The following is a 26,774-nucleotide window of genomic DNA, read 5'->3' on the forward strand; positions in this document are numbered from 1 at the left end:
TACAACGCAACTTTTACGTCGTAATGCTGTTACAACGCAGCTATTACAACGCAGGATCCATTACAACGCATGGCATTACAACGCATGGCATTACATCGCAGATACTATTACAACGCATACCATTACATCGTAAGTATTGGTAAGTATATAATTTATTTTAATTTTATTTAATATTATATAAATGATTTAATTAATATTAATTATAAATAAAAATAAATAAAAATATTTATTTATGTTTTTAAATATTATAAATTAATATTTATTATTTTAAGTATTATAAATTAATATTTATTATTTTAAGTAATTTTTTAAATAAATATGAGTATAGGAGTATATGTATAGGTGTTTGGGGGTACAGGGTGTTTTTAGGTTTCAAGGTAGGGTTTGGGTTTTGGGGTACAGGGGTGTTTTTAGGTTTCAGGGCAGGGTTTGGGTTTTGGGGTACAGGGGTGTTTTTAGGTTTCAGGGCAGGGTTTGGGTTTTGGGGTACAGGGGTGTTTTTAGGTTTCAGGGCAGGGTTTGGGTTTTGGGGTACAGGGGTGTTTTTAGGTTTCAGGGCAGGGTTTGGGTTTTGGGGTACAGGGGTGTTTTTAGGTTTCAGGGTAGGGTTTGGGTTTTGGGGTACAGGGGTGTTTTTAGGTTTCAGGGCAGGGTTTGGGTTTTGGGGTACAGGGGTGTTTTTAGGTTTCAGGGCAGGGTTTGGGTTTTGGGGTACAGGGGTGTTTTTAGGTTTCAGGGCAGGGTTTGGGTTTTGGGGTACAGGGGTGTTTTTAGGTTTCAGGGCAGGGTTTGGGTTTTGGGGTACAGGGGTGTTTTTAGGTTTCAGGGCAGGGTTTGGGTTTTGGGGTACAGGGGTGTTTTTAGGTTTTAGGACAATGTTTGGGTTTTGGGGTACAGGGGTGTTTTTAGGTTTTAGGGCAGGGTTTGGCTTTAGGGATAATTAAATTATATTTACCATTTTTAAATTAAATGAAATATATTTAATAAATTAAATTAATTATTTTACATTAATTACATTTTTTAATTAAATTAAATTAATTACAATTTTTATTATATTTACATTTATTAAATAGATATTATTTTATTAAATTAAATTAATGACAATTTTTAAATGTCTTTTAATTAAATTATTTAAAAAAATTTAATTACAATAAACTAAATAACATTTTTAAAAAAAAGTCAACTTACCTATATTTACGATGTAATGCCATGCGTTGTAATAGCACCTGCGATGTAATGCCATGCATTGTAATGACATCCGTTGTAATGGATCCCGCGTTGTAAAATCTGCGTTGTAACGGAACGCGTTGTAAAATAACGCGTTGTAACATCATAGATCCGTCCAGAGGGTTGGTGGCAGTTCAGTCGATGGTTGATGTAGGTAGTTCCTAGGTCATGGAAGGATTTGTAGGTGTGTGTGAAGATCTTGAACTGGCATCTTTAGAAGGGGAGACTGTGGAGGTCTCTCAGGTGGGGGGCGCCCTGTGGGTGGCAAATGCAGGATTACAGCACTGGTCTACAGTGCGCATGATGGATTGGCCGGCTGTCTCCAGCCATCCTATCCAACATGCGCAGTGTAGACCCAGCAATCCAAAGTCTGTGAAACAGCCTGTGGATTGCTGGCACAGGCTCCCAGCCTCAAAAGGAGTGCTGGGTGAGCCTGCTCCGACGAATCCCGGAGCTGCTGTCATACCATGAAAGCAGTTCCAGGATTGGTTGGAGTTCATTTCCACAAGCAGGAAGGAAGTCCTTCCTTTTCCTGCTCATGGAAGGGAGAAGTGCTGCAGCAGTCATGCTCCAGCTCTGAGTTTATGGTGAGTAGCGCCTTTGCTCCTCACCATTTTTTATTGAAGGCATCCGCCACAGTCCAGGGGCAACCCCTCTATTAGAGTACCAGGGCGTTGCCCCTGCCCGAGCCCCAGTGTTAAAAATATATATATATATTGAATGGGTTTTTTTCAGCTGCAGATCAGCTGTGCTTTTTTTCAGCCACAGGCTAGGTTCCCTCATGATGACGAGTGAAAAGGACAGGACGTGGCTGCAAGCAGAGCTTAAAAATGATTGCCAGCATGTCAGGGCAGCTCAACTGAGTCGCAACACTCACTTCAAAGTTTCGCATGTCGGGTTGGATGACTGTTTTTCAGCGACCAGCCTGACATGCACACTAAATGCGTCTCCCCATTTACTTAATTAGTGAGCTGGGTGCATTACAGCTGCAGCTTCCCAGACGCCTAATAAACTATAGGTTTGCCTGCCCGGGCTAACCCTGGCACTGCTCTCATACTGTAACATAACAGCAAGGGAGCAGTGTCTGGATTAGCCGAGGACACACCAATAGGCCTCTACTCCAGTGATTGGAAACAAGATGTTTTTCAAAACACAAGCGCCTTTATCTGTGGAAAAAGAGATTATGGAAGCTAATACATGCCAACGGCTTTATCTGAAGGGACATTGTATCTTTGATCTCAGGCTGTCGCACCAAGCAGTGTCTGTCCGATTTGAAATGCATGGGCTGGATCAACTTTGTCAAAGATCATACCAGAAAGCTGGACGGGTACCCAGAAGCTATCAAATTTGGAGCTTCTGAGCAGCTGAGATCTGTTAGTATATGATGAGCAGGTGAGGCATGTAAGGAAATGAAAACTGACTACCTCGAATGCGCGAGTACCTTAGATGTATACGTACATACCACAAGTGAGTATCCGAAAATAGTGAGGTTATGTGTGAGTTCATGGGGTCAGTGAATACCAGCAATCTGGCACGGCATCATACCGGTGATGGTATGGCATTTGTGTATCCATGACCAGCGGTGGCTCCTCCACAAGGGTTGAGGAGCATCCCCCATCTGCTCCGAGCGCAGCAGGCAAAGACACATCAATAAGATGGATAATAATGCAATTTTATTTTGCCACCAGCTTAGGCTGTGCACAGCGCGAGGCAGAGGGCGGGGCTGAATCCTGCTATAAGCATGATTACTGCTGCCCCTTTCAGTGCATTGTCAGGATGGCCGGCTGGCTACCTACGACCAGCCCGACATGCACCCTGTAGACCCAGCAATTCCAGCTGGGGAATTGCTGGCACAGACCTCCAGCCTCAAATGAGCGCTATGTTAGCCTGCTCCCACCAAACCTGGAGCTGCTCTCACACTGATGAGAGCAGCTCCAGGATTGGTTGGATTTGCGTTCCACTAAGCAGGAAGGAAGTCCTTCCATTCTTGCTTCTAGAACTCCGGGGAGAAGGGCAGCATTTATGGTGAGTTTGGCGCTATCGCTCCCCAACATATTTTTTTAAAGGGCAGCAGCCTGGATACTTGCGACTTGATGGGGACTGTGAGCCACGTAAGAGCCATGACTGCACCGGAACTGTGAATATGTTGCAACATAGTGCATATGGGGCATGTACCGACAGAATTGATAATGCTAAAAACTCTGCTAGGGATATTTTCAAACTTGTTAAGTCCTTCACTGACCCTCTGGCACTTACTCACACCCACCCGCCCTCACAGATCCTACGTAATAAACTCTCTGAGTTCTTTGAGGACAAAATTGCTTTGATTTACGCTTCCTTCCCGGAGGTTCATGAAGTATCCCTTACCTCACAGTACCACTATGTGATGCCGGCCCCTAGCTCTGTGTTCTCAGAGTTTGCTGAAATCTCGGAGGAAGCCTCACTCCTTGAATTGCAGAAGTGTAAATCCGGTCCCCAAGTGACCCTTGGCCGGCCAATCAATACAACACCCTTGCTGAATTCCTCAATCCCCATTTAAATTCCATCTGGAACCTTTCGCTTAGACTGGGCCTTTATCTGGCTGAGTAGAAACACGCCTTTCTTTTGCCCATTCTAAAAAAAGCGAATGCAGATCCAGAATCCCCTTGCAATTATAGACCTATCTACCTTTTACCAGCTTCTGCAAAGATCTTAGAGAAATTGGTCTATCAGCAATTTGCCGGTTTCATGGAGAATAACAGCCTCCTCCACGACTCTCAATCCGGCTTCCGTCCCGGCTATAGTATGGAATCAGCCCTTATTGAAATGGCAGACTCTATACGCTGGGTGGTCGATGGAGATTCTAAGGCGGTGTTAGTGCTTTTAGATTTGTCTGCAGCATTTGACACCGTCGCCCAACCCATCCATTTGAATTGTCTTAAGACCATTGGCGTGCAGGGTACAGTGCTGAACTGGATTTCGTCCTTTCTATCTGACCGCAAACAACAGGCCCGGACCCATGCGTTCATTTCCCCAGTTAAACCACTTAAATGGGGTGTGCTGCAGTGCTCTGTCCTGAGCCCGCTGCTTTTTAACGTTTACTTAACCCCGTTGGCAGAATTGATCTCTACATCCGGGGTCAAAATTAATTCATATGCTGATGATACCCAGCTTCTGTTCATCTTTAAAGCTGTGTCTGCCGCCACTTTTGATCCACTAAAAGAGTGTCTCAAGAATATTGCGGCCTGGATGGACCGCAATTTCTTGAACCTAAATGCAGATAAGACCGAGATCTTATTTTTCAACCAACCCTCTCCCCTTTCTTCTAACCTGTAGTGGTCAGAGGAACTAGGCATCGCTCCGGGACCCAAGGACTCGGTTAGGAATCTGGGTGTCAGATGGGACAAACATCTGTCCCTTTTCAGGCAGGTTTAAACGGTGGCTGCTGCCTGCTTTGGCAAAATTAAAATCATCAGGAAATGTATTAACTATCTGCCCAACGCAACCCGAAAAATCTGTGGTCCATGCTCTGATAACTTCCCATCTAGATTACGCGAACGGTTTATACATGGGTCTTTCATTAGGCTTGCTCCACAGACTTCAGTCCGTACAAAACGCTGCTGCCCGCTTAGTCCGCGGTGTCCCACTACGACACCATATCTCCCCGTATCTACGACTACTACACTGGCTACCCATTGCAAAGCTAATAGAATTCAAGGCTCTGACATTCGCTTTTTGGGCAGGCAAAGGTCGAGGGCCGGTCTACCTTAGGAGGAGACTCCTTCCCTATTGTTAAATCTAGATCTCTACGGTCCAGTAATAAACTCCTGCTTGCCACCCCTCGGTTCTCAAAAGCCAGATCAGGAGGTAAAACCTTCAAGGTAGGAACCACCCAATGCTGGAAAAAACTACCCCTTCCTTTACGCTTAATTCAGTCAGAAAGTGAGTTCCACAAATCCCTCAAAACCTGGCTATTTAGCCGTCATGACTAGATGTTGCTCCGGCTTCTGCCTCGCTTTCTGTCTACTATAGCGCCGGGACACCCCGTTGGGGTAGCCGCGCGCTTAATAAATACCTTATTATTATTATTATTATTATTATTATTACTGATGTGGCACCTCTGAGGAAACTAGGTCTGGCTGTATCTGAAGACTGTAAAGTAAACTGTTTTTGTTTTTAATTGCACTTTGCTGATATGGGAAATTAAAAACTCTGGAGGCCTTTGTTTAATTCCCGTATCTCTCTTGTCATGAAGGGTCTTCTTTGGAGGATGGATTTCTGATAAGAGCAATAATTACCCCATGTGGTGAGCGTTTGAGGGGGAGGGGCACAAATGGGACTGACTACTGCAGGTAATTCTTTGGTTAACTACCTTTACTACGCGGCCACTACTTTGAATTACCATTTGTACGCATCTTTTACTTTGCAGGTACCATTACTATGCATGCTTTAAGTACGCATGCTTCTACTTCGCAAATACCGTTACTTCACAACTACCATTACATTGTAAGTAGCTTAGCAATGTAGCTAAGTATTTTTAAAAAAATGTGTACAAATGGTTGTGGCCGCGTAGTAATGGTAACACTACTACCATTGTTAAGAACAGGGTAAGGACTAATAGTCCTGAAACTTCTTCCTTCTCACTGATTAAAGAGGATGGAGCGATGTAAGAGCTTTGAGCCAGAGAGCCAATCGTACGTGAAGACAGTGGAGCCGGAAAGACAAGGGCTTGAATTCCAGGACGCATGCTTGTTTCTTTATTGTCTATTTCCTTCCGTCTACCCCCAACACGGCCGCATTGCGAAACGCTTGGAGATTTCTTGTAGTGAGAGGGGGCACTGCTGGTGTTACATGTGCAGAGCAGGTAAGATCTTCGTGGAATTCAGAGCTGAGTTTGCAAGGTTAAATCATAGTTAGGAACTGGGCAACAGATTTATTATGAATATGGTTAATTGCCTTTCAAAACAGCACGATACCAAAACATCATAAATTCTCTAACGGTGTAGGTTCTAATATGCGACAGTTACTCATAAATATACATTATTATTTGAAATAAAAGAGTCAAAAATACTACAGTATTAATATAGTATGAAAACGAGTAAAAGAGCGGCTTGATGAAAATGAAAAAAAGGAAAAATAAATATATTATATTAAATTATCACACCCAAAACCCCTATTTTCCTGGCATCCCGTCCCAGGGGATAGGTTACTAAAAGCATTGATTTTTGATTAAAACGATCCTAAAATGCATTGTAGTTGTTTGCGTTGTATTTAAATGTGAAGTAATAGTATTTCTAATACATTTAAAAGGAGTTGCAAAATAAAAGCATGCGCACTATAAACTTGCGTAGTAACGGTACTTGCAAAGTAATAACTTTGTAGTAAAAGCATTCAAAGTAATGGTTTGCAAAATAACGAGTCCTACTCAATTCTTTTTATATTGTTTTACAGCGTCGTAAAATGATTATAAAACCAAAATATGTCTTTATTGTTGATTCAGTAACAGCATAACTATGGAGGACCTGGATAGGCTTGTTTCCAACAAGAACAAGTTGTTTATATATTTCAGAGAAAGAAGTGGGGAGGTGGGTAGAAACAGAGAACAGAAAGGAGCGAAAGAAAAAACAAATTCAGAGAAGAAGGAAACACAAAGAAAAAAAGGAAACAAAATCGAAAGAATGGAAAAAGGAACACATCAAATAAAAACAAAAAGAAAACAAAGAAGAGAATGGAAAAAAATGAAAGGAAGAAGGAAAGAAAGGTAGAAAAAAAGAGAATGAAAGAAAGCGAAAGAAAGGTAGACACAAAAACAGTGTACAGATGCAAAGTAAACATTCTAATAATGAATCGCATTTGACACTGCATTCCATACCAACTTCTGGCATCACTTAGCACTGTAACTAGTGGAGTTATAGTTTACCAGTACTCAGTTTTTTGACATTGCAAGGATGAGAAACTGAGCTGGTCACACCAGGAGTAAAACTCGTGCCCTGCAGTGAATCATGTGTCAACGGCAAGCATTCACCTTACTGAGCTATATTATTGTAAAGGAAGAGAAAGAAAGGGGCATTGGGAAAGAAAAAGAAAGAAAAATCTTAAAGGAAGAAAAGAAAAAACTGAAAAAACGAAGGTAGGAAAACAAAATACAAAGAGAAGATAACCAATAATGAACAGTTTTATTGACAGATAAATGGAAGGAGATACATCTCTGGGTATAAAAAGATAGACGATGGAAACGAAACTAAAGAAAGAAAAATAAAGAACCTCAAAAGGGCAGGTAAAAGAAAGTGAAATATTAAACCAAGACAACAAAGTTAAAGAAATGAAAATAAAATTACACATTTCAAGGATGTTGGAGGACACACCCACAGGCCTGCTGTGAGTTGGTCAAGTTCCATTTCTAGTCTGTTATCACTGTGTTTAGTATTACAAATTGCATTATGATTATTGTACTAATCATGTAAGTTTGGGAAGTTTGAGAATTTTATTTTTCACTAAAACACTTCGGAGATGAACATGCAGAAGGAGGTAGGTGTGGGAAGGTGTGTGTGTGTGTGGTGGTGTGCATTTCTCTGTTTGTTCTTGTTTCAGATGTGTGTATATATAGTGGTACAGGTATTTCGCCGCACCACTTTCAAAGATCATCTGCCGCCACTGACTCTTTCTCTATCACTACTGAAATAACAGACTTCAGATATGCCATATGTTGATCCTTTCCTACAGCCTGCTGCATATAAAAGTCTGTGACTTTCACAAGTCATTTTCCAGCAGGATGGCGCTCAAGGGTGCTTCACTTTGGTTGGTATAACATGCTGTTTATTACCATTGCTGAGGGAGGAGAGTAGTATCATGACCTCATGTGTCATGATCAGTTTTTTCACTGAGCAATGGCAATTAATTACCATCTGCATATCTGCATATACAGTATACACAACCACATACACACAAAAATTTTGAAATATGTTGGTAAGCACACAAATTTGACACTGCAGTCTGGAGGGACAGAAATGCAAAACGCTATAAAAACTGTTGCCATGCAAAATAGCCCATTTCGTACAGACTGGCCTTGGGAAGATTAAAAGGTTTAATTATGTAGCTGAAATTGAAAAAAAAACACAGCTATTGAGGCATTGTGGCAAGAGCAAGTGTCCCCAGCCTTTTCTGTAATGTGGCAAGAGCAAGGATGTCCTACCTTTTCTGTAATAAGATCTATGTTGAAAGAAAGTGATAGAGAGCTACCAATATTACTAGTGTTTTAATAGTGAGTAAAAAAAACAAGATTCCATTAGTGGGCAAAATATGCAAGGTTACTACCAGTGATCACCTCTGTGCATCAGGCATGGGTGCAAGCAATAATGTAAAAAATATCTTGTCAATAAGTAATGCATCTATATAGGTAATACATAACAGACATAGCTGCAATGCCTCTGGCACAGTCAGCCCTCTGAATATCGAATAAACAATATCGATGGGACAAAATATCGAGGAGAGAATATCGTGAAAAAAATATCCACAGATAAGTAAGTCTAGACCTAACTTTACAGATATGTACCTGTGTGGTACTTATTTCTTCAGAGTATGTAGATGTGGAGTCAGGAATATCAAATGTATACTTCTCTATATGCACTTATCTTTAGATATTTAGTCCCTCGTTATTCTATCCTCAATTTTAGTATGCCATAATATTGTTGGTGTTGATATTCAGTAGTACAATCTTCTGGTACCAAGGTAATAACATTTAGTCCCTCGTTATTCTATCCTCAATTGTAGTATGCCATAATATTGTTGGTGTTGATATTCAGTAGTACAATCTTCTGGTACCAAGGTAATAACATTTGGAAAAAGTGTCTCCAACGCCCCATTTAAAAATCTTTTTAAAATTAGCCATTTTCCTTTAAATAGCTCATGAGTTCTGAAAATAAACACATTTTTCTGTCAGATATACACTGGCAATTCAACCAAGACAAAAGTTTCTAATTTAGTAGGCTGGGCTGCATACAGGTAGATGAAGGGCTACCAGCAGCTCACGTGCCACTTGTTGGACAAGCGTGATCTAGAGAAACTGGTTTAGTGCGTTTCACTGATGTGTGCACTAATACCCGCAAAGCAAAAACAAATTAAATCCCAGGTGGGTGTGTGGAGGGCTTGAGGGTTAAAGAGAACAACAAAGAACACATCTATGATGGTCAAATATGCACCAGAGCATTATGTAGCAAAGCACCAGCAGTGCCCTATCGAAGATCCAGAGAGTTAGAAGCATGTAGCTGCATTGTGTAATGCACTGTAGTACCGTGACTGTCCATCTGCCTAAGGTTATTCTTTAGAAGTGGCATTCTTATGATTAACATCTTTTCTACTTTTTGATCTTGTAATTCTCGACGGGACTTTAAAGGAGTGTTCCCTCAAAGAAGATTAAAAACAGCAAGACATATAATTATTCTGAGCTGGAAAACGGCACCGAGGGAAAGAGAACAGTAAAAGCTAGTGCCCTGGTTACAAGTGGGCTGGATAAATCTGACTCCTTGCGCGCCTCTGTTTGTGAAGGGAGCGGAACTGTCCATGACTTTGATAAGAATGACATTTCCAACTGGGACTCTTTTTATGGATGCCCCTTCTACCCGCTCACTCTAGAGTCAGACCCGCCAGGGTATTTAATACTTGTTTTAATCTCTCAACTCTCAATATTATTCACAACTTTCTCAATCTGTTTATGCCTTTATGTACCATCACATTCTCATTTTCACTAATTTAGCCTTTATCTCCTCTTCTTCCTTATTTTACCCATATAATCTTGACTCATTGAGCTCATCAATGTGGATGGAAATATTCCGCTGATTGTATAGTAAGGTTTGCTAAGATATTTGTTGGAATGAAGAAATGTCTCCTTTAAGGATCAGGAGAGTGTGCACCCCTGTATTGAGTCCTCCTAGCAAGCTGTATCATTCTTCGACCCCTACCGCACCACACATGAAACGATCATGCATTTGCATGAAGCCTTCTTGTGATATGGAATGAGACCCAGAGCTTGTCTTTGTGGGCAGGAGGACACAGCATCACAATCTGGGCAAATACCATGGCTGGACTCAATATTCATGAGTAGCTGCAAGTGACAGCCTGCACATCTTTTTGTGTTTGTTTTGGTCTTTCCATGACAAAAGACTCCCAACTCCATCCTACCTTCCATACCACACTCTGGACAAATACCATAGCTGGACCAGTCTGCACGGAAATACCAAAATTGCAGATCTGCTTAGAACCAGACACAGAACTAAATGGCAGGAATACAGAGTCTATCTGCGATTTGTGTATAAAGATGGTCAGAAATTTCCAGTCAGTGTGCTAAGATTCCTTTTCTGATGCCAGGGTCGCCACATAAGCGGTACAAAAGGGGGTGGTGATGGACGGAGCATCTGAACCAATCAAACACTCACACCCAGTCAAAAGATCTGGGTTTGATCCATCACCGTTCTTTAGCCCACTCTGCCACCCCAGTTCAGACATGGTTATATGCAAATCAGTCTGACCCTGTGCCTCATGGGAACAGTCCAGCCCGAACTGCCAAGCCATGCCTTCCCTGGACTGGAAACAAGCTTCCGAGGGTCGCCACATAAGTCGGATAAAGAAGATCTTTGAGCTCTAGGGTTGAGTTATCCTTTTCCAACCTCCTTCTTTGGTTAGTGAACACAAATTCTGGAACATCTGTTAGAACCTTCAGGAGACGGTGCCTGGACTCTATGGAGATACTATGCAACGAAACAACTGCCAATTTACTTCTACTCTTAGTTTTGAAAAACACATTGATCTGAAACAATACGTCATATAGACTTCTCTTTCTGTCTGAAATAAATTGTATTCTTTTATTTCGATTTTTTACATATCAAAATTTACACATTCAATACAATTTTAACACATAATTGACATTTGCACCTCATGACATCATCAAATCAACTAAAACATTCTTTACCTTGTCAGTCTCTCATTCTCTCATACTCTCTTCATACACTCTTACATTCTCTATACAACCTTTCCACACACTCTAAGTTTTAAATTCAAAAAGAAGGAATTTTGCTTGCATTATTTACAAACAACAGCCATGGGACACAAATTCACAATATCTCAAACAATTTTGCACTTAAATATCATTGAGAATTGCTAAGGCTGGAAGAAGAACTGGTCTGGCTAAATATGAAGAAAAGTTAATATACCAGAATAACCCTTTTGCAGAATGTATTTCCAATTGGAGTCGTTACATCGACGATGTTTTCATCGTCTTGACCGGCAACGAAGAAGATCTCATTAAATTCCATGAATGGGTGAATAATCGAACGCAGGAGATCAAGTTTAGCATCAACTAATCGAAGACAAGAATGGCTTTTTTGGATGTGGAAGTTTATCCAGCTGAAGGAGGGCTGGTAACCACGCTATTCAAAAAACAAACTGATCGTAACAAAGCACTTCACTTCAATAGCAATCATCCTAGGAACTTGAGAGAAAACCTGCCATACGGCCAATATCTCAGAATAAAAAGGAACTGCCACTTCAAAGATGAATATATGTTACATGCTACAAAATTGATGGAAAATTTACAAGAACGCGGGTACCCCAAAAAACTTCTAAAAAGGTCAATGAAACGGGCTTGGTGTACACCAAGAGAAGTGCTCTTGGAAAAGAAAGAAAAGGCTCCGCTCAAGAGAATCGTGTGCATATCCACCTTGTGCCCAAATTCTAAACTTCCTAAAACAGTAATCAATCAGAATTGGCACCTGGTAAAGAACTTGCATGAGACATTGAACAACAAACCGCTATTTGCCTTAAAAAAAGACCAAAGTGTCGCTACCCAACTAGTGCGTGCAGCATTACCGCAAAAAAATCAAACTACAGTAAGATCATTTGTAGGCCTGCCTCCAATACAAGGACACCACAAATGCGGAACCTGCGTTTGTTGTGCAACGACAGAAGAAGGAGCTTTATTCCAAAATAATCAAACACACTGGAAACATGAGACATTTACAAATTGTAAATCACGTAATGTCATATACGGAATAAAATGCCCATGCGATATGCTATACATCGGCAAAACAAACCAAGAAATAAGAACTCTGATTACTCAACATAAATCAAGAATCAAAAAGAATATTCAGACAGCTCCATTGGTGAACCATTGGAAACTAAACAACCACACAGAAAAGGACCTCAGATGGACTGCCATTTCAAAAGTTGAACATGACCCTAGAGGAGGCGACATAGAAGAGAAACTCTCCAGGAGAAAGGCAATGCTCATTGTAAAGTTTAATACAGCAGTCGTTGGCCTAAACGAAATATTGGAAATTTACAGATTAAGTTAGTGCCCGTTCCAAAAATGTGGAATGAAAATTGTCCTTCCTTCCTCAGTGAGCCATATCCGGTGGTGAAGATCACCTGATAGAAATGCCCCAAACAGATCATAATGTAACGTGAGTCTGTAGAACTCGTGGACCACTGAGCCCTTCAGTATCTGCCCCTTAATTTACTGCAATGTGCGAACTCCGATGTCCATTTTTCTTGGGCAAAAGGTACGACAACCTGTCCGAATCAAATAACTGATGCAATCAGATTACAGCCCAAGGAAGAAGTGGAGCACCAGATTCACATAGTCAAACGCCTCCCTCCCAAAAGTACTAATTTTCTTAAATCACCTGCATAGAATTCGTCTTCAATATGTCAATCGACATATGTATTTACCACCAGCAGTTCATTTATACAAATTCACTGAACGTTGTGACAAGCAATTTACGTGTAATTCCTCAGTGCATTTTTCAAGTACATTTCATTTAAATTTCTAATCTGCGAAGTGTCCATGTTTAACACTATCATAGCCAGAAAAGACTTTTTCAGAAAGTACAACTCCGAGCACCTCACACTGAAGTTAAATGTCCAGAAAGATCGGATTATTGACAAAAAACATTGGCATAAGCATTATTATGGACTAGATTTTGCCATACTATTAAACAAATTCAACATTGTTTGATCCCATTACATTGTCTAAATCGACTTCCAACTGTAAAACCACATTTCCCAGAAAGCTCTGTGGTACACCCGTCCGTAATATGATGTGCATCAACGTTGAGCTAAACGACGCCTATTCCGCTTGAACGCGGAAGTAAGGATTGAGACCGAAGTGTTTGATGCTCCCAGATCAGCAGATTATGGTAAATAGCAGAACAGACTATGCAGCTTAAGGAATTTACATAGAGACAGGCTCCCGGTCGGTCTGAGAGCCGCTATAATCCAACGTATCATTTCTGGTTACAAGCACTGTGGGGACGCTCATGATAAAAGAATTTGGCTTTCACAAAAAAACTGAAGGTAGAAACTTCAAGAGAGCCTCTGGATAAGTAAGTTTCAACTACTATAAACAATCGTTATAACGTATTGCACTTTTAAGGAGATTGAGAGTCTAGACAGAATCTCCTCTTTTTGCAGGTTCGGCAGCAATCATTTCTCATTCCAAAATAGATGGGCACCTCGAGAATACATCTTTGTAAGTGAAGCACGGTTTTGAGATATGTCAAGCGTTGGGCATAGTTGGTATAAGTAGCTTATTGAAAGCACAGCTAAGTGTAAGTGGCTCACTGAGAGTTTGCATTTCTGTTTTTATTTATAGTTTTCCAACTGAGAACCATTGAATTGAACAGTGTCAAGGTAAGAGGTTCACCAATCTGCCACTAAATACAGTTAAGAGGTTGAGGGCATCCCTAGCTTACGCAATACCATTATTGTTTCGTTTTCCAGCTACGTGGTCCTGACGAGAACTCTTCACATTTTTGGGGAGTTCGAAACGCGTAGACCAGTTCTTCTTCCAGCCTTAGGAATTCTCAATGACATTTAAGTGCAAAAAATCGTTTGAGATATCGTGAATTTGTGTCCCATGGCTGTTGTTTGTAAATAATGCAAGCAAAATTTCTTCTTTTTGAATTTGAAACTTAGAGTGTGTGGAAAGGTTGTATAGAGAATGTAAGAGTGTATGAAGAGAGTATGAGAGAATGAGAGACTGACAAAGTAAAGAAAGTTTTAGTTGATTTGATGATTTTATAAGGTGCCAATGTCAATTATATGTTAAAATTGTATTAAATGTGTAAATTTTAATATGAAAAAATCGAAATAAAAGAATAAGATTTATTTCAGACAGAAAGAGAAGTCTATATGACATATTGTTTCAGATCAATGTGTTTTTCAAAACTAAGAGTAGAAGTAAATTGGCAGTATTGGCAGTTGTTTTGTTGCATAGTGTATTGAGGCTTGACCTTACTGCTCTGAGCCCCAACCCAGTGGTGGTTTCAGTGGACTCTATGGAGAAGCACAGCTGACCAAATGCTTAGGAAGGACTTAGGTGTTGGCCTTGCATGAACAAGATGAAACTCCAGGAAAGTGAGCCTGTAAAGGAGCCAAGGCATAACACACCTGAGAAATTGCTTGTGTGCCAAGTTGAGATGTGTGCCTTACCATGAGGATAAAATCTGGATGTTCATAAGGAGTAACAACAGTGTGACTGAATTATATACCTCAATGATTGGAGGGTATCCAGGAATTTAAATCTATCTAAGTTCCCCACGTCAGCGCCACAATGTCGTGAGGAGCATCAAGGAATCACTGAAGTGCCACAAGGCTGTGACATCCTACAACCACTCAGACTGTCATCTGTGGTCAGCATTACCAAGAACCCAAATTATTGTGACAGAGAGATCAGCACCAGCAGCCATTAACTCGCCTGGAGTGGGCAACCCACAATTTGGGTGGTGGTTTTAGGTCTGGCACATGGAAAAACTTATTAGTGTGGGATCATAAAAGAAACACAAGCATAGTCATCTCCACATCACCTCCCTGACTGGTGCTGACACTGTGTCCGCTCACCCTTGATGTGTACGATGATGCATATCCTGTCACACATCAGCTGAAAGAGCTAGAGACACAAATGCATCCCGATAATACCATACAATGCGCAACCCACGATCAGGGAGGTATACACAGCATATGCATTGTGCGCATTGGGGAGGGGGACTTGAGCACACCCTGAGCTCCCTCACATGGGCCATGGCAATCAGAGTGACAGTAGTACAAGAGCACCTGGCAAAGTTGCCCGCCACGAAGGTGGTACATACTGCTCTCACTAGGAACTGCTTTTTCTGGATTTATGATAATTCACTTACTGTTTATTCCTTCTGAAAGCTTGTATGCAGGGAATTGTGTTTTATTTGATTCATAGTAAAGTAACTATTTTTAAAATCAATAAGCACTAACTGAGTACTCTATTTCCATTATTGACCTTTAAGTGTGGCTTGTTGAGACTGTAAATTCTAACCCCTGCCTGAGTAAGCCTTAGAATGACCGGTTTTAGGTCTAATAGTAGGGTTAGTCCATGGACAACAGTGGTAAACAGCTCTGGTTGACACAATCTGAGCCCAGTAACTCCTGATGACCAGGGACTCCTGAGAAAGTTTCCACTTTGTTCATTTGTAAATATTCATACAAAATTGTTTAGATATTGTCTGTTTGTAACCTGTTTTTGTTCAGATTATTTGTTTTTGATTGTTTAATTCCCACAAACCATTAAATGTGCTGATACTTGGTATTGCTATTTAATTGCACGTTTATTACTCTATTCTTGAAGCTATAAATCACTCTAAAATGTCGACGTCATATCTGTGTAATATAAACCTATTAAACACTTAAAGAAAGAAATATCTTGTGCGGTCAAATCTTTCCTCATTTGCCAAAATGTTAATGCCTGCATGCTTGTAATAAAGGATAGAGTAAAATGAGTTGTCTTCCCGTACTTTTGTCTTTACTCTACAAGTTTGTCCTTCTGGTCTTTTTAGGATCTGCCTGGTGGTGCGAAAAGAAGCAATGGCATCATAAACTCCAAAGCAGACCCTAACAGCAATTTGAATAACCAACACTGCAGCCCTGGTAAGTGTTTCTTTCGTTTTGTCAACGACCAACTCTAATTCCTGCCCCAAGTATTAAGCCTTCTCCATTCCCAAGCAGGGGACCAGAGCTATCTGGTTAAACCTCCCCCTTTCTGTTCTCTAACTGTTGCAAAGCAGGAGGAATTATGTTACCTAAGGTGAGGCCTGTGGATGTGAGAGCTAGCTGTTAAGAAATGATGGTGCCTCCCACTTAGAGAAGTAATGAAGTGTTTATATCCAAGTTTCGGCGAACTTTAAACGCAGCTGTTGGAATCACCATGGATTAGACAAACATGATCTGCAGCTCTCAGGCCAGCATGTATGTCAGTCCTATTCATGATTGTACGTTATTTATTCATTTATTTGCAGAAGAGACCATTTCAAACAAAGTATTTGCACAAAATGTAACATTTGGCAGGAAAAATAATATAAAAGAGACTTATGCACCAATCAGATCCCTGTACAAACAGAGGTGTGCACTTCAGCTAAACTTGCTAATAGTTGTAGGGGACATTTGTGTGGTAAGGTTGGACATTTGGGTGGTAAATTCCAAAGCATGCTGAATTTGATTCGGTAAACACCAAGGCTCAGATTTACTAACACTTTACATGGGAGCTGGGTTAAAAAGTGACTCAGCTCAACATAAAAAGTATTTCAGGATTTACTAAGTGATGCAAAGCATGTTTTTGCGTGGCATTGCCTAGTAAAAAAAAAAGTAATGCAAGGCTTTGCATCAGAGAGGCATTCCATGGGTAGAGCATTAGAGTTCTGAATTATCCTCCCATGGAATTTGACTTAAACCCAGATTTACTAAAGGCATTAACCTAGGTTTGCACTAAAATTGTATGCCTTCCCGATGCTGGTGTTACGGGAGAAATATCTTAAATTCTCCTCGTTACTTTCTCTTTCTATGTGTGCTGCAGCACACATAGAAAGAGGGAAATGGCACCAAGTATTGTTTTTACGCAGGAAGGTGTTCCTTCCTGCACAAAAACAATCCTGCTCATAATGCACGCACCCTTGCACCATGGTTCAAGGATGCCTTTGTTGGCACTTTGCTGCTTGGCGTGCACCAGCGCTATGAGAGAGCAGAAGTAAAGTCCACATTTGTAAAGCGCACAATCACCTGTAAGGGTCTCTAGGCGCTGGGGGCCGTCGGGAAGATTAAGCGAGCTATTGCCCAGAGTCACATGGTGCTGGGCTACCCTGCCGCCGGAGCCGGGGATCGAACCGTGGTCCCCAGATTCCAGCGTCAGTCGCCCTGGCCGCGGCGCCACACCCATATCTTAGTAAGTATTCCGCATTTGTTCACAGGTTCCAGGATTGCAAAGAAAATATGTCTATGACAGGTTACATTAGTTAACCCTTCATCTGAGTATTTCCATTTATTGAACAAACCCTCCTTTTTGTGCTACTCCTAGCCCAATACTACCGGGGGTATTCTCAGCAGTAATTAAACTTGTGACTAATTTACATGTGCAATTTACTTTTTCAATTTTAAGCAACTTTACCACTTTTTTCTATTCACAAAATCAGAGTGTAAAGTTACTCAAAACTGTAGGCTTACAAACTGTCACCCCTGAAAAAGGGGGTGGAGCCAAATGTACACGTGCAAGGTGCTACTGCCAAAAAGAAACATCACTGCACCTCGCCAATCCCTGATACTCCAACACCATCCCATAGAAAATAATTTTCCCCTATGCTTTATTGTATGGAGATCTCCACCCCAACTGTAGAGTCTCCCTATGGTAAAGTTTAGGGAAAAGTAAAAATATTTCTATAAGGAGAAAAAAATAGTAAAAATATGTTCATGTTTAATATTAATGTCAATAAATCTCATATATTTATTTTAAATGTAGAACAAATTAATAAAAATGCTAGGGCACAAGTACATTAATTTTGTAGTAAATTTTGTATTTATATAGATATAGTACATTAAATTAAAATGATTTTTTCAAAGATTAAATTAAAAAATAAATTCCCACATAAAGTAAAACAAATCCATTTTTAATTATGCTTTAATAATTAATAAAAGTGATGCAAAGAATTATTTAAAAATAATTGACTTATGTTAGTAAAACGTAATATTATAATAATTTATAAATTAAAGAAGGTTGTTAAAATATTTTATGATTAAATGTTAAATATATTATACTTTTCAATTTCGTTTAACACTAAATTATATTTATTTATATTTTTAACAATTTAAAACAATTTACTTTGATCCAACATTATTTCCTATAAGGAGTAGTAATTTACACTCATAAATTTGGCAATGCCCCTTTTTTCATGGGATGTAGACATGCTAGTCTACACTTTTGAGTAACTTTACACTCCTATTTTGTGAATAGCCAAAAATACTACAGTTCCTCAAAAGTGTAAGAGTAAATTGCATGTGAATATTACTCACTAGTTACCTTTGTGAATGCCTCGTGTGTTTGTAGAACACTCCAAACTACTATATCCAGAGAAAACTCCAACTGATGAATTTGAGATTGATGGTTTTCTTGAGAAGCTAATTTTGCGACTTTAACTCAAGAACATAAAAATGTAATATCCACGGAAATAAATAATCCTTCTGTATGGCAGATAAGCTGTTATGCGCATTGTATGCTATAAATGTTTGTTGGGGCAAAATTAATTGTTTGCTATTAGCTAAATTTGATTATTGTTGTAAACTGTTTTAAACATATGCGGAATTTGTGGACTATTGAATCTTGGAATTGAGAAATTGTAATGTTTATATGTCTGTTGTATAGATTTCAATAATGTGTACTGCTGTTTTAGGTTATTTAAAATTGTCTATTTGTATGAATAGGGAAATGTGTGTAATGTTTCTATAAGAATTTATTTTATAGAAATAAAGTACTTTTGATAGATAGGCAGTATGACTGAATTGAGCCTTTCTTGGTTGTTTGTGGTCTCCTCAGTTCTCAAACCGACTGAACGGAATGAACAACCACCGAGAGTCAAAAAACAAGAAATTAATATGAATGGCATTAGCTTCCAGCCAGACCGCCCTACATTTAACCCAGAGCAAATTGAAACTTGGCTGGGACAGACACACACAAAGACACTTTGGGAAGTACCAGAAAAGCATGGAACACCTTGTTCGACACCCTCCACCTCAGAACAGCGGTGTGTCCCAACGGAATATGAGACAAACAAAAATGACAATTGCTGTCCCATGCAACAGGGTACAATTCACCATTTTCAGCAACCAAAAGCCACATCCAGGCTCGTACAGGTGAGTGCCACAAACACACACAGCTTTTGGTTACTACTTTGATGTTGGAATTTTGTAAAACAAAATCATATTATCCAAATAGGCTTCAGTCATTTACTGTTCAACTGAATTCATATTTACAGAAGCCGTTGATGAAGCAAAGACAGCGCTGTTCACAAGAAGTTAAGGTTACGATGGAAAAAAGGTGCGATTTTGTTTGGACTCCACAGGGGATCAGTGAGAGGGGTGAAGGGCAACAGATACCCCTGAAGTACTTAAAGGAATAGGCCTTGCATATCATTGATATAGTTTGTGTTTATACAGAGAGGGCCATCTGAGTGCAAATATACTCTGCCGACTGTTATTCTCTGTGTGAATCATTAACAGCTCTTGATACAACATCTAGCTCACGCAAGGGGTTCTTCCGCTCACCAAATAATAAAACCTTGTCAAACAAGCGGCAAGCAAACTTTGCAACAAGAAAAATTTTCTTGGCGAAGATGGGAGACTGGGAGTTGTCGTCTGGTAGGCTGTAAGCCATGCCAAGGGCCTTCACTCCTACATTTTTTAAAATTTGTTTCGTTAGGTCATTGCTGGGTCATCAGACGACAATACTTAAAAGTCCCTTGGGTCGGTGCCTGGCAACTTCTCGTGCTTGCATTGGCTTTTCTGCTTGTCACTTCACACCCTGACTTGCGCTCCCTTCAATTGCTTGTTCTTTATCCCTCGGCTGCCTTTATGGAACTATATCTTGTTTCTTTCTTTGTCTGGACAATGCCTCATTGCAGACCTGCCTCCTCGTGAAGAGCCGGGTTCAATGGGTGTTCGACTGAGACTTTTCTGTAATTTTTGTATTTCATTTCTTATATTTATGTTCTTCTCCCTCTAAAGAGGTGATTTCTGTGTCTATGAGGAATGTTACCCCAAGACGAGTGGGTTCTCGAGCATTATCACCCCCAACTTTGGACCAGTGTGTTTCTATCCCCCCTACTCTATTCCCTGGGTTCCTGGGTCGGTGCTGTACCTTCCGTTGTTGCAGTTTTATACAGCGCGAACTCGACCCGAAGGTATCGGAGCGCTTTACCTGACCACCAGTTGCATTACAGACAAACACATTTGTTGTATTTTTATTTTTTAGGAACGGGGAGATTACATGATTTGCTTAGAATCAAAGGCTGCTTTAGCCTCCCCGCCTGACTCGAACCTGGGGGCATATTACCAAGCAATAGCGATAATTATCGCTATTGCTTGGTTAGAGACAAAATTTTACCGCTGAGCTGCTGCGATTTTTATCGCAGATAAACCTTGGTATTACCAAGGTTTATCGCAAATGCGATAAAAAACGGCCGCAATGCATGAATATCGCTGAAAAGTCAGCGATATTCATGCATTACCGAGCTAATGCTCTTAGCCATGTTATCCACCTCCCATTGGATAACATGGCTAAGAACTGCTCAGGGCAGGTGTTAGCTTTTGGAGATATTCGCGCTTAGCGCGAATATCACCAAAAGTTGGTAATAGGAGATAGCGATGTTAGCGACTGTTTCCAGTCGCTAACATCTTGGCACGCCCACTTTGCATGTCATTAGTGATAAATATCACTGACATGCAAAGTGGGGCCCAAGATGGTCGCTATCTCCTACTAGCTGTCGCTAACTGGTGTTAGCGACAGCTAGGTAATAGGGAGATAATTTTATCCCTGCTTTCTTGGCTTTTAAAGCCAAAAAAGCGGAGATAAACCCCCTTGATAATATGCCCCCTGGTTCCCCAAACCCCAGCTTCAAAGTCGGCTGCTTGAGCAGTTAAGCCACACCCTATGGCTGTTGTCTCAGAGTTTAGGGGAAAGTGGGGACTGACTTGCGATCAAGTGGTGCATCACCAGGTTCCTGACAGATATAGGGCCACTTGAATCAACCAATTTTGAGTTGGGATACTGCCGATTCACAGAATCCCCAGTTTGCGGACGCAAAAAAAAGGCTTTTTACATGTATCATACCCTTTTTTGTGATTCGGAAAACCTGTTACCGAATTGCAAAATGGGTTTCAATTTTGGTATTTGGAAGGGGTATGTTTAGGGCTTTCCTTCCCAATACCGAACCGTAACGGTATGTGTAAATGTTTTGTGACTGTGAAAGTGGTTGCAAAACATTCGCAAGTTACTGTTGATACATGTGGCCCATAGGCCCTCATTAGAGTTGCCTGCTAATTTGGTGCAATCTTTATTGCACCTGATAAGTAACGTACCTGGGGATTTTTCTTTTATAGGGCACGATAAACAGCGCATATTATACATTTTTTCCAGATAATGGGAAATAGCATGTGGCTTTTGGTGCTTTCTGCATCAATATCCGCATCTCCTGGTAATTGCCATGTTTTTCCGCCCAAGTTAAAATCTGACAGATGTGACATGTCGAAATTTACCAGGGTATGCAAACTATACTGCACCCAGTAATTATCAGGTGAGATAAAATTCTTATAACTTAATTACGATTCTTGACAAACAACAGCTTGTGCATTGGTAGTAAAACAACGGCCACCCATAAAGAGAGTCAAACATTTTCAGATTCTTCACTTTGACTGGTTAGTAGTGGCTTTTCTATGAGCTTTGGGAAAATGTCAACTCAGAAACTATTAGTGTACATTGAGTTTAGTGAAAAGTAAGAAGGGGCATCTTTTCAAGTAATTATAGTAGGTTGACACTTTCAAACCACGTAAAATGTTATTTTTATGGATTATTCTTTATTGATACCTTATTGTAGGTTTATATTATTGATAATGAACAGTAACAGACATTCACGATCTTCCCTTGTACATTCTTCCTCTATAGGGCTGAACGCCTGCTGCCTTCTGCTTACCCTGCGATGCGCCCGCCATTCAAGAAGCGGTCTTTCCTTACCTGGCTCAAGATGCTGGTACTGGTGTCCATTTTGCTAGCACTGCTATTCCTGACGGGGATTGTTGTGTTGTATATTCTGGATTCTACCTGCCCTCTGGCTAACCGCAGGGCCTGGTCTCGCCATTTTATGCTGCAGTATGTGAATGGCCCGCCCCCCACTTAGTCCCTGCTCAGGTGGTATCATCGCTTCTTTGCACTTTTGGGATCTAGAAACTTGTGCTCTAATCCCAGCTTTGGAAATTAACCAGAGAATGTGTGGGCATATATCTTTATTTTCCTGCCTTTCAATTTGTAAATATATGTAATTGCATATTGTACATATGTGTAATGTAGAAAAACCTGTATAGCATACTTTCCTAGTTAGAGGCGTCGTCCCTCTGGAGCTAGGACCATGCAATATGTTTTGAAATTTCATCATGAAACAGATTTTAAAGCACTGAGGACATCAAAATAAATGTATACATTTGCCAACGGAAGCATGGAGGCCCAAAGTGAAAGACGCAATTGGAGGACAACAGCATGGACTGTTATCAGAACCGCAGCAATTCGTTGCATAGAACAATGTATGTGCAAGACCCAAATCAATGTGAACATTTTCAGAAAGTTCATAAGCTCATTACAGTTCAGCGAAAAACGGATAGGCTAAGACTTCTGGACCTCTAACGCATATTCAATCGGTGCAACTGAAATGTAAAAGTTTCTTCTGATACAAACGAACCCAGCGTTTATGTATGCCAATAATACAATATTCAATCATAGAGTGTTTTTATTAACACAAGTCTAGTCTGTTCAAGGTACCATCTCATTGCCACGGAGCCCATGCAACCCCACAGCTATGGTGGTCTTGGAAACAATTCAGACAGTTGATCTTCAAAAAGAATGTTGTAAGATGCTCAACAATATACACATTTATGCATGCCAAAACAATGGATCAGTCTGTTGTGACACTGACTCCAGTAGCCTGTCCTTCAGTTCAACACTTGCTTCTAAATGTTATGAAAGTCCTCACAGTGTGTACAGACGTACCAAAGCGTGTCAAACATGTGTACCGTATTCATTTACCGTACCAAAGCGTGTCAAACATGTGTACCGTATTCATTTACCGTAGTCATTTATCCACGTGTCCAGCAGATAGTCCTTTCCATGGCACTCACACCCGCACCGCTCACAGTGCTCCATATAATGCTACTCACCACATTCAGAAACATGATGTTCCAGAAGTATCCATAGTGTAGACCACTCAGTCGATGTCCTCGTATACTAAGGGGCAGATTTACAAGGAACTGACGCATCTGCATAGATGTGTCAGTTTCCTTGCGCCAGCATCAAATGTCCTTGCCCAACAATGGTTGCGCTGTATTTACAATACTGTGCTCCATGGCGCAAGAATTAACAGATGCGTCAGAAATTCTGATGCATCTGTTGGCCTAAAATTCACGCAGGAGTTGTGTCGCAAGCATAACGCAGCTCTAGCAATGTATTTTGAGGCCTATACTTACTATACTGAGTCACTTCTTACGCCTGCTTCAAGCAGGCGGAAGGTTTTGACGCAGCAGAGTCCTAAAAGTGACACAGTGAAATCTTGTAGATTTCACTGCGGCGTCACTTTTATGAGGCTTTCCTGCGCGGGAACGCCCACCCGGCATGCATTATACCTAACGCAGGTAGTATGTGACGCAGGGCTTTACAACGTGGCGCATCTTCCTAAATGCGTCACATAGTAACTAGCCCGCAGTGTTTGCGCCGCCGTTGCGTCCCAAAAAAGTGACGCAATAGCAGTAAGGAGGTGAAAGGAGCTGGTAAATCTGTCCCTAAGTGTTTCCAATGCTAGGTTTTCATGTGGCAAAGCAATGCAGTGTAGATGTTGTATTCATCGTTTTCTTCCCCTGCACAGATTAAACTAACACATTTACTAGCAAAGATTTTGTAGTGAACTTTCCAGCACTGGAAACATGGTGCCCATGATTGCTTAGAGTGAGGGACACACCACTCCCTTTCTGTCACCACCATTTCCCGCAGAATTTTCCTACTGCTTTAACAAGATCTTGGCAAATTGTCCCAGCAACAAAGTCTCAACAAACTCTTTTCCAACACCTGGACCTCCGATTTTGAACTAAATCACTTCTGAGGAAGTGAAAGGTTAGAGATGAAGAATGAGGTCAACATTTATAAAGAAAATTAATTACCTGCCTACCAAATACATGTTTAATGATTACATCATCTATGACACCTACCCACACTGCTTTATTATTTAAAAGGATGAGGATGCATGGGTTAAAATGGCAGAAAGGGTGGTCCACCAGCCGTTTGGGAGAGACCCACAACATTAGTTTTCACTGTGCGAGTGTTTGGGTGGGTATTATTGCCTCTGCTCTAGTGTTCTTAGGATGCATAGATTGAAGATTTAGAACCGTGCTACACACAGATTAAGTGTAGTTTCAAGCGCGGAAATTTGTGTCACAATATCAAATGGCAAAAAATTGTCCTGCTATAATATGGTATTCAAAATATCAACCGCCACAATTTTGTGAATATGAGTGTATACAGCTAAGTATAGATTTACTATCCTCAACTCCATTCCTATACAACTTGGTGATATATATGTCATCATAGTAAACAGATGTGGAGTTAAGAATAGTAAATCAGTACTTGCTTCTATATACCTACCTTCACAATATTGTTATATTTGATATTTTGGTTACATTATTTTCAATGGGCATTATTTAAAACTCGATATTGTGGTAGATCAACTCCAATTTGTCACAACTAAGTGTATGTTAATCAATTTCTGTTAATTGCTTAAGTGAATATCATGCTAAAGCAAACACATTCTCTCTATTATAAGTCAAATCCCTTATGCTGCACAAGTAGTGGGTGCATTTAATTGGTGATAACATTTCTCTAATGGCAGATCCCAATTTTTTCCACATAGCAAAAGTGACATGCTCATGACAGCTCTATGTTGTGATGTAAGCCTCCAAAGCATTACAGTCCATGTACTGGTGCTTAATTTAAGCCGGTGGTTGCCGGTGGGCTCTTCCAGCACACATTTTTGGGGACTGGCACTTCTACTTCCTGGTCAGACATTTAGAGAGATCAAAAGAAGTAGCAACACAACAAGGGAGAAGGAGGAGGAAGAGGAAGAGAAAGATGCGAAAACCACTGCAAAGGGGGAAAGCAGGAACTTGCAAGAGTGAGATAAAGGTGCAGGGAATGTCTGGTAGAGGAGTAAAGATACACAAAATACGCAATCTTCATATTTGGACATTTAATAGTACTGGCCACAAGCTTCTGAGTGGAGCATAGGGCACAGCCACACATTCTTTTACAAATTAAGCACTGCCATGTACTCTTTAGTACGCAAACAAGAATCCATGTAACATTTAGCATGAGGGTTTATGTTGCCTTTTCTAATCATATTAAATCTGTGCACAGTTTGCATTTAAGCATTTTATGCCATGAGACGGTAATGCAGAAGAGAACATGACATCTACTCTGTTATTCTCCGTACTTTTCCGTATAGTGTGGCATTTTTATGGTGTTATTTTTTATGTTAAAAGTGAATTTCTTCTACACTTGCATTCTTGTTTCAATATGCTTTCCAGTGCATGATTGCCTGATCGCTATGAAGTGTCTGTGAGTGAGTGCAATGATTGATACCTTTCACTGCAGCATGAGGTAAAGACTTCATGTTGTCTCTTGGAATCCTAAGTACCCGCTTACACATTCTGCAGGTGAGTGGTTGTTTTCTGGATATTCAATACAACTTTGCTCTTTATGTTCTTTGCTATTTATTCATGAACATGTCTATAAGTAACAATGTTCCGAACACCCGCATAAACACAGCCCTGTTATTACTTAGACTATGAGTCCAGTGTTGGCCAAGACACCTCGTATCAGACATTAAGAATATCTATTTGTTGTTCTTAATCGGTATTATTTAACTGGGGTCTACGATGTCCCTCCAGACGTAATACAAACTTTAAATGGTTATATGTAAAAATAAAAAATATATGATGATTAATGGTGCACTCTGGAAGCTGGACAACTATGCACTTTGCTCTGCACACAAAGCAACTCCTAAACACAGCCCAGAATTTTTTTTCTGTTTTCCCTTATTTGTATATTATGTAATTGAATGTTTTTAAACTTTTTGCAAAAATATTTTCCAATAAACATTTCAAGTGGCTTTGAACCGAGTAGTGTACAATGGTATAAACTTTTATACAAATAGTTGATCAAAATGCTGAATTACTCTTAAATAAGACCTTGTGAGTTCAGAGTTTGAAATCACTTGTTGAACTGAAACCAGCTTTTCCTTTGATGTGTAGTAACAGGTAGAAAGGAAGATATTTGTGCTGATGTTACAAAAAGGCTTGGGTTGATGTATTCCACAATGTAAAAATAAGGACCCCCTGCTGCTAATGATAGTTCCTAGGACAAGGAAAATGCAATTGTCCATGAAAAAAATCCCTAGGCAACTGGTTAGTCTCAAAAGGAT

General features: G+C 40.3%; 1 protein-coding gene across 1 annotated transcript in view; it reads left to right on the forward strand.

The window, feature by feature from the left end:
* The window catches only part of LOC144782005 (nesprin-2-like), a 284,781-nt gene extending 258,313 nt beyond the window's left edge, over positions 1-26,468 (forward strand). The window contains exons 9-12 of the mRNA XM_078661110.1: positions 16,062-16,152; positions 19,082-19,398; positions 19,521-19,582; positions 22,205-26,468. Coding sequence (XP_078517236.1) covers positions 16,062-16,152; positions 19,082-19,398; positions 19,521-19,582; positions 22,205-22,436 — 702 coding nt within the window. The 3' untranslated portion in view covers positions 22,437-26,468. The remainder of the gene's footprint in view (positions 1-16,061; positions 16,153-19,081; positions 19,399-19,520; positions 19,583-22,204) is intronic.
* Positions 26,469-26,774: the final 306 nt, after the last annotated feature.

Source organism: Lissotriton helveticus, chromosome 9 (assembly GCF_964261635.1).
Source record: "Lissotriton helveticus chromosome 9, aLisHel1.1, whole genome shotgun sequence".
Classification (NCBI taxonomy): Eukaryota; Metazoa; Chordata; class Amphibia; order Caudata; family Salamandridae; genus Lissotriton; species Lissotriton helveticus.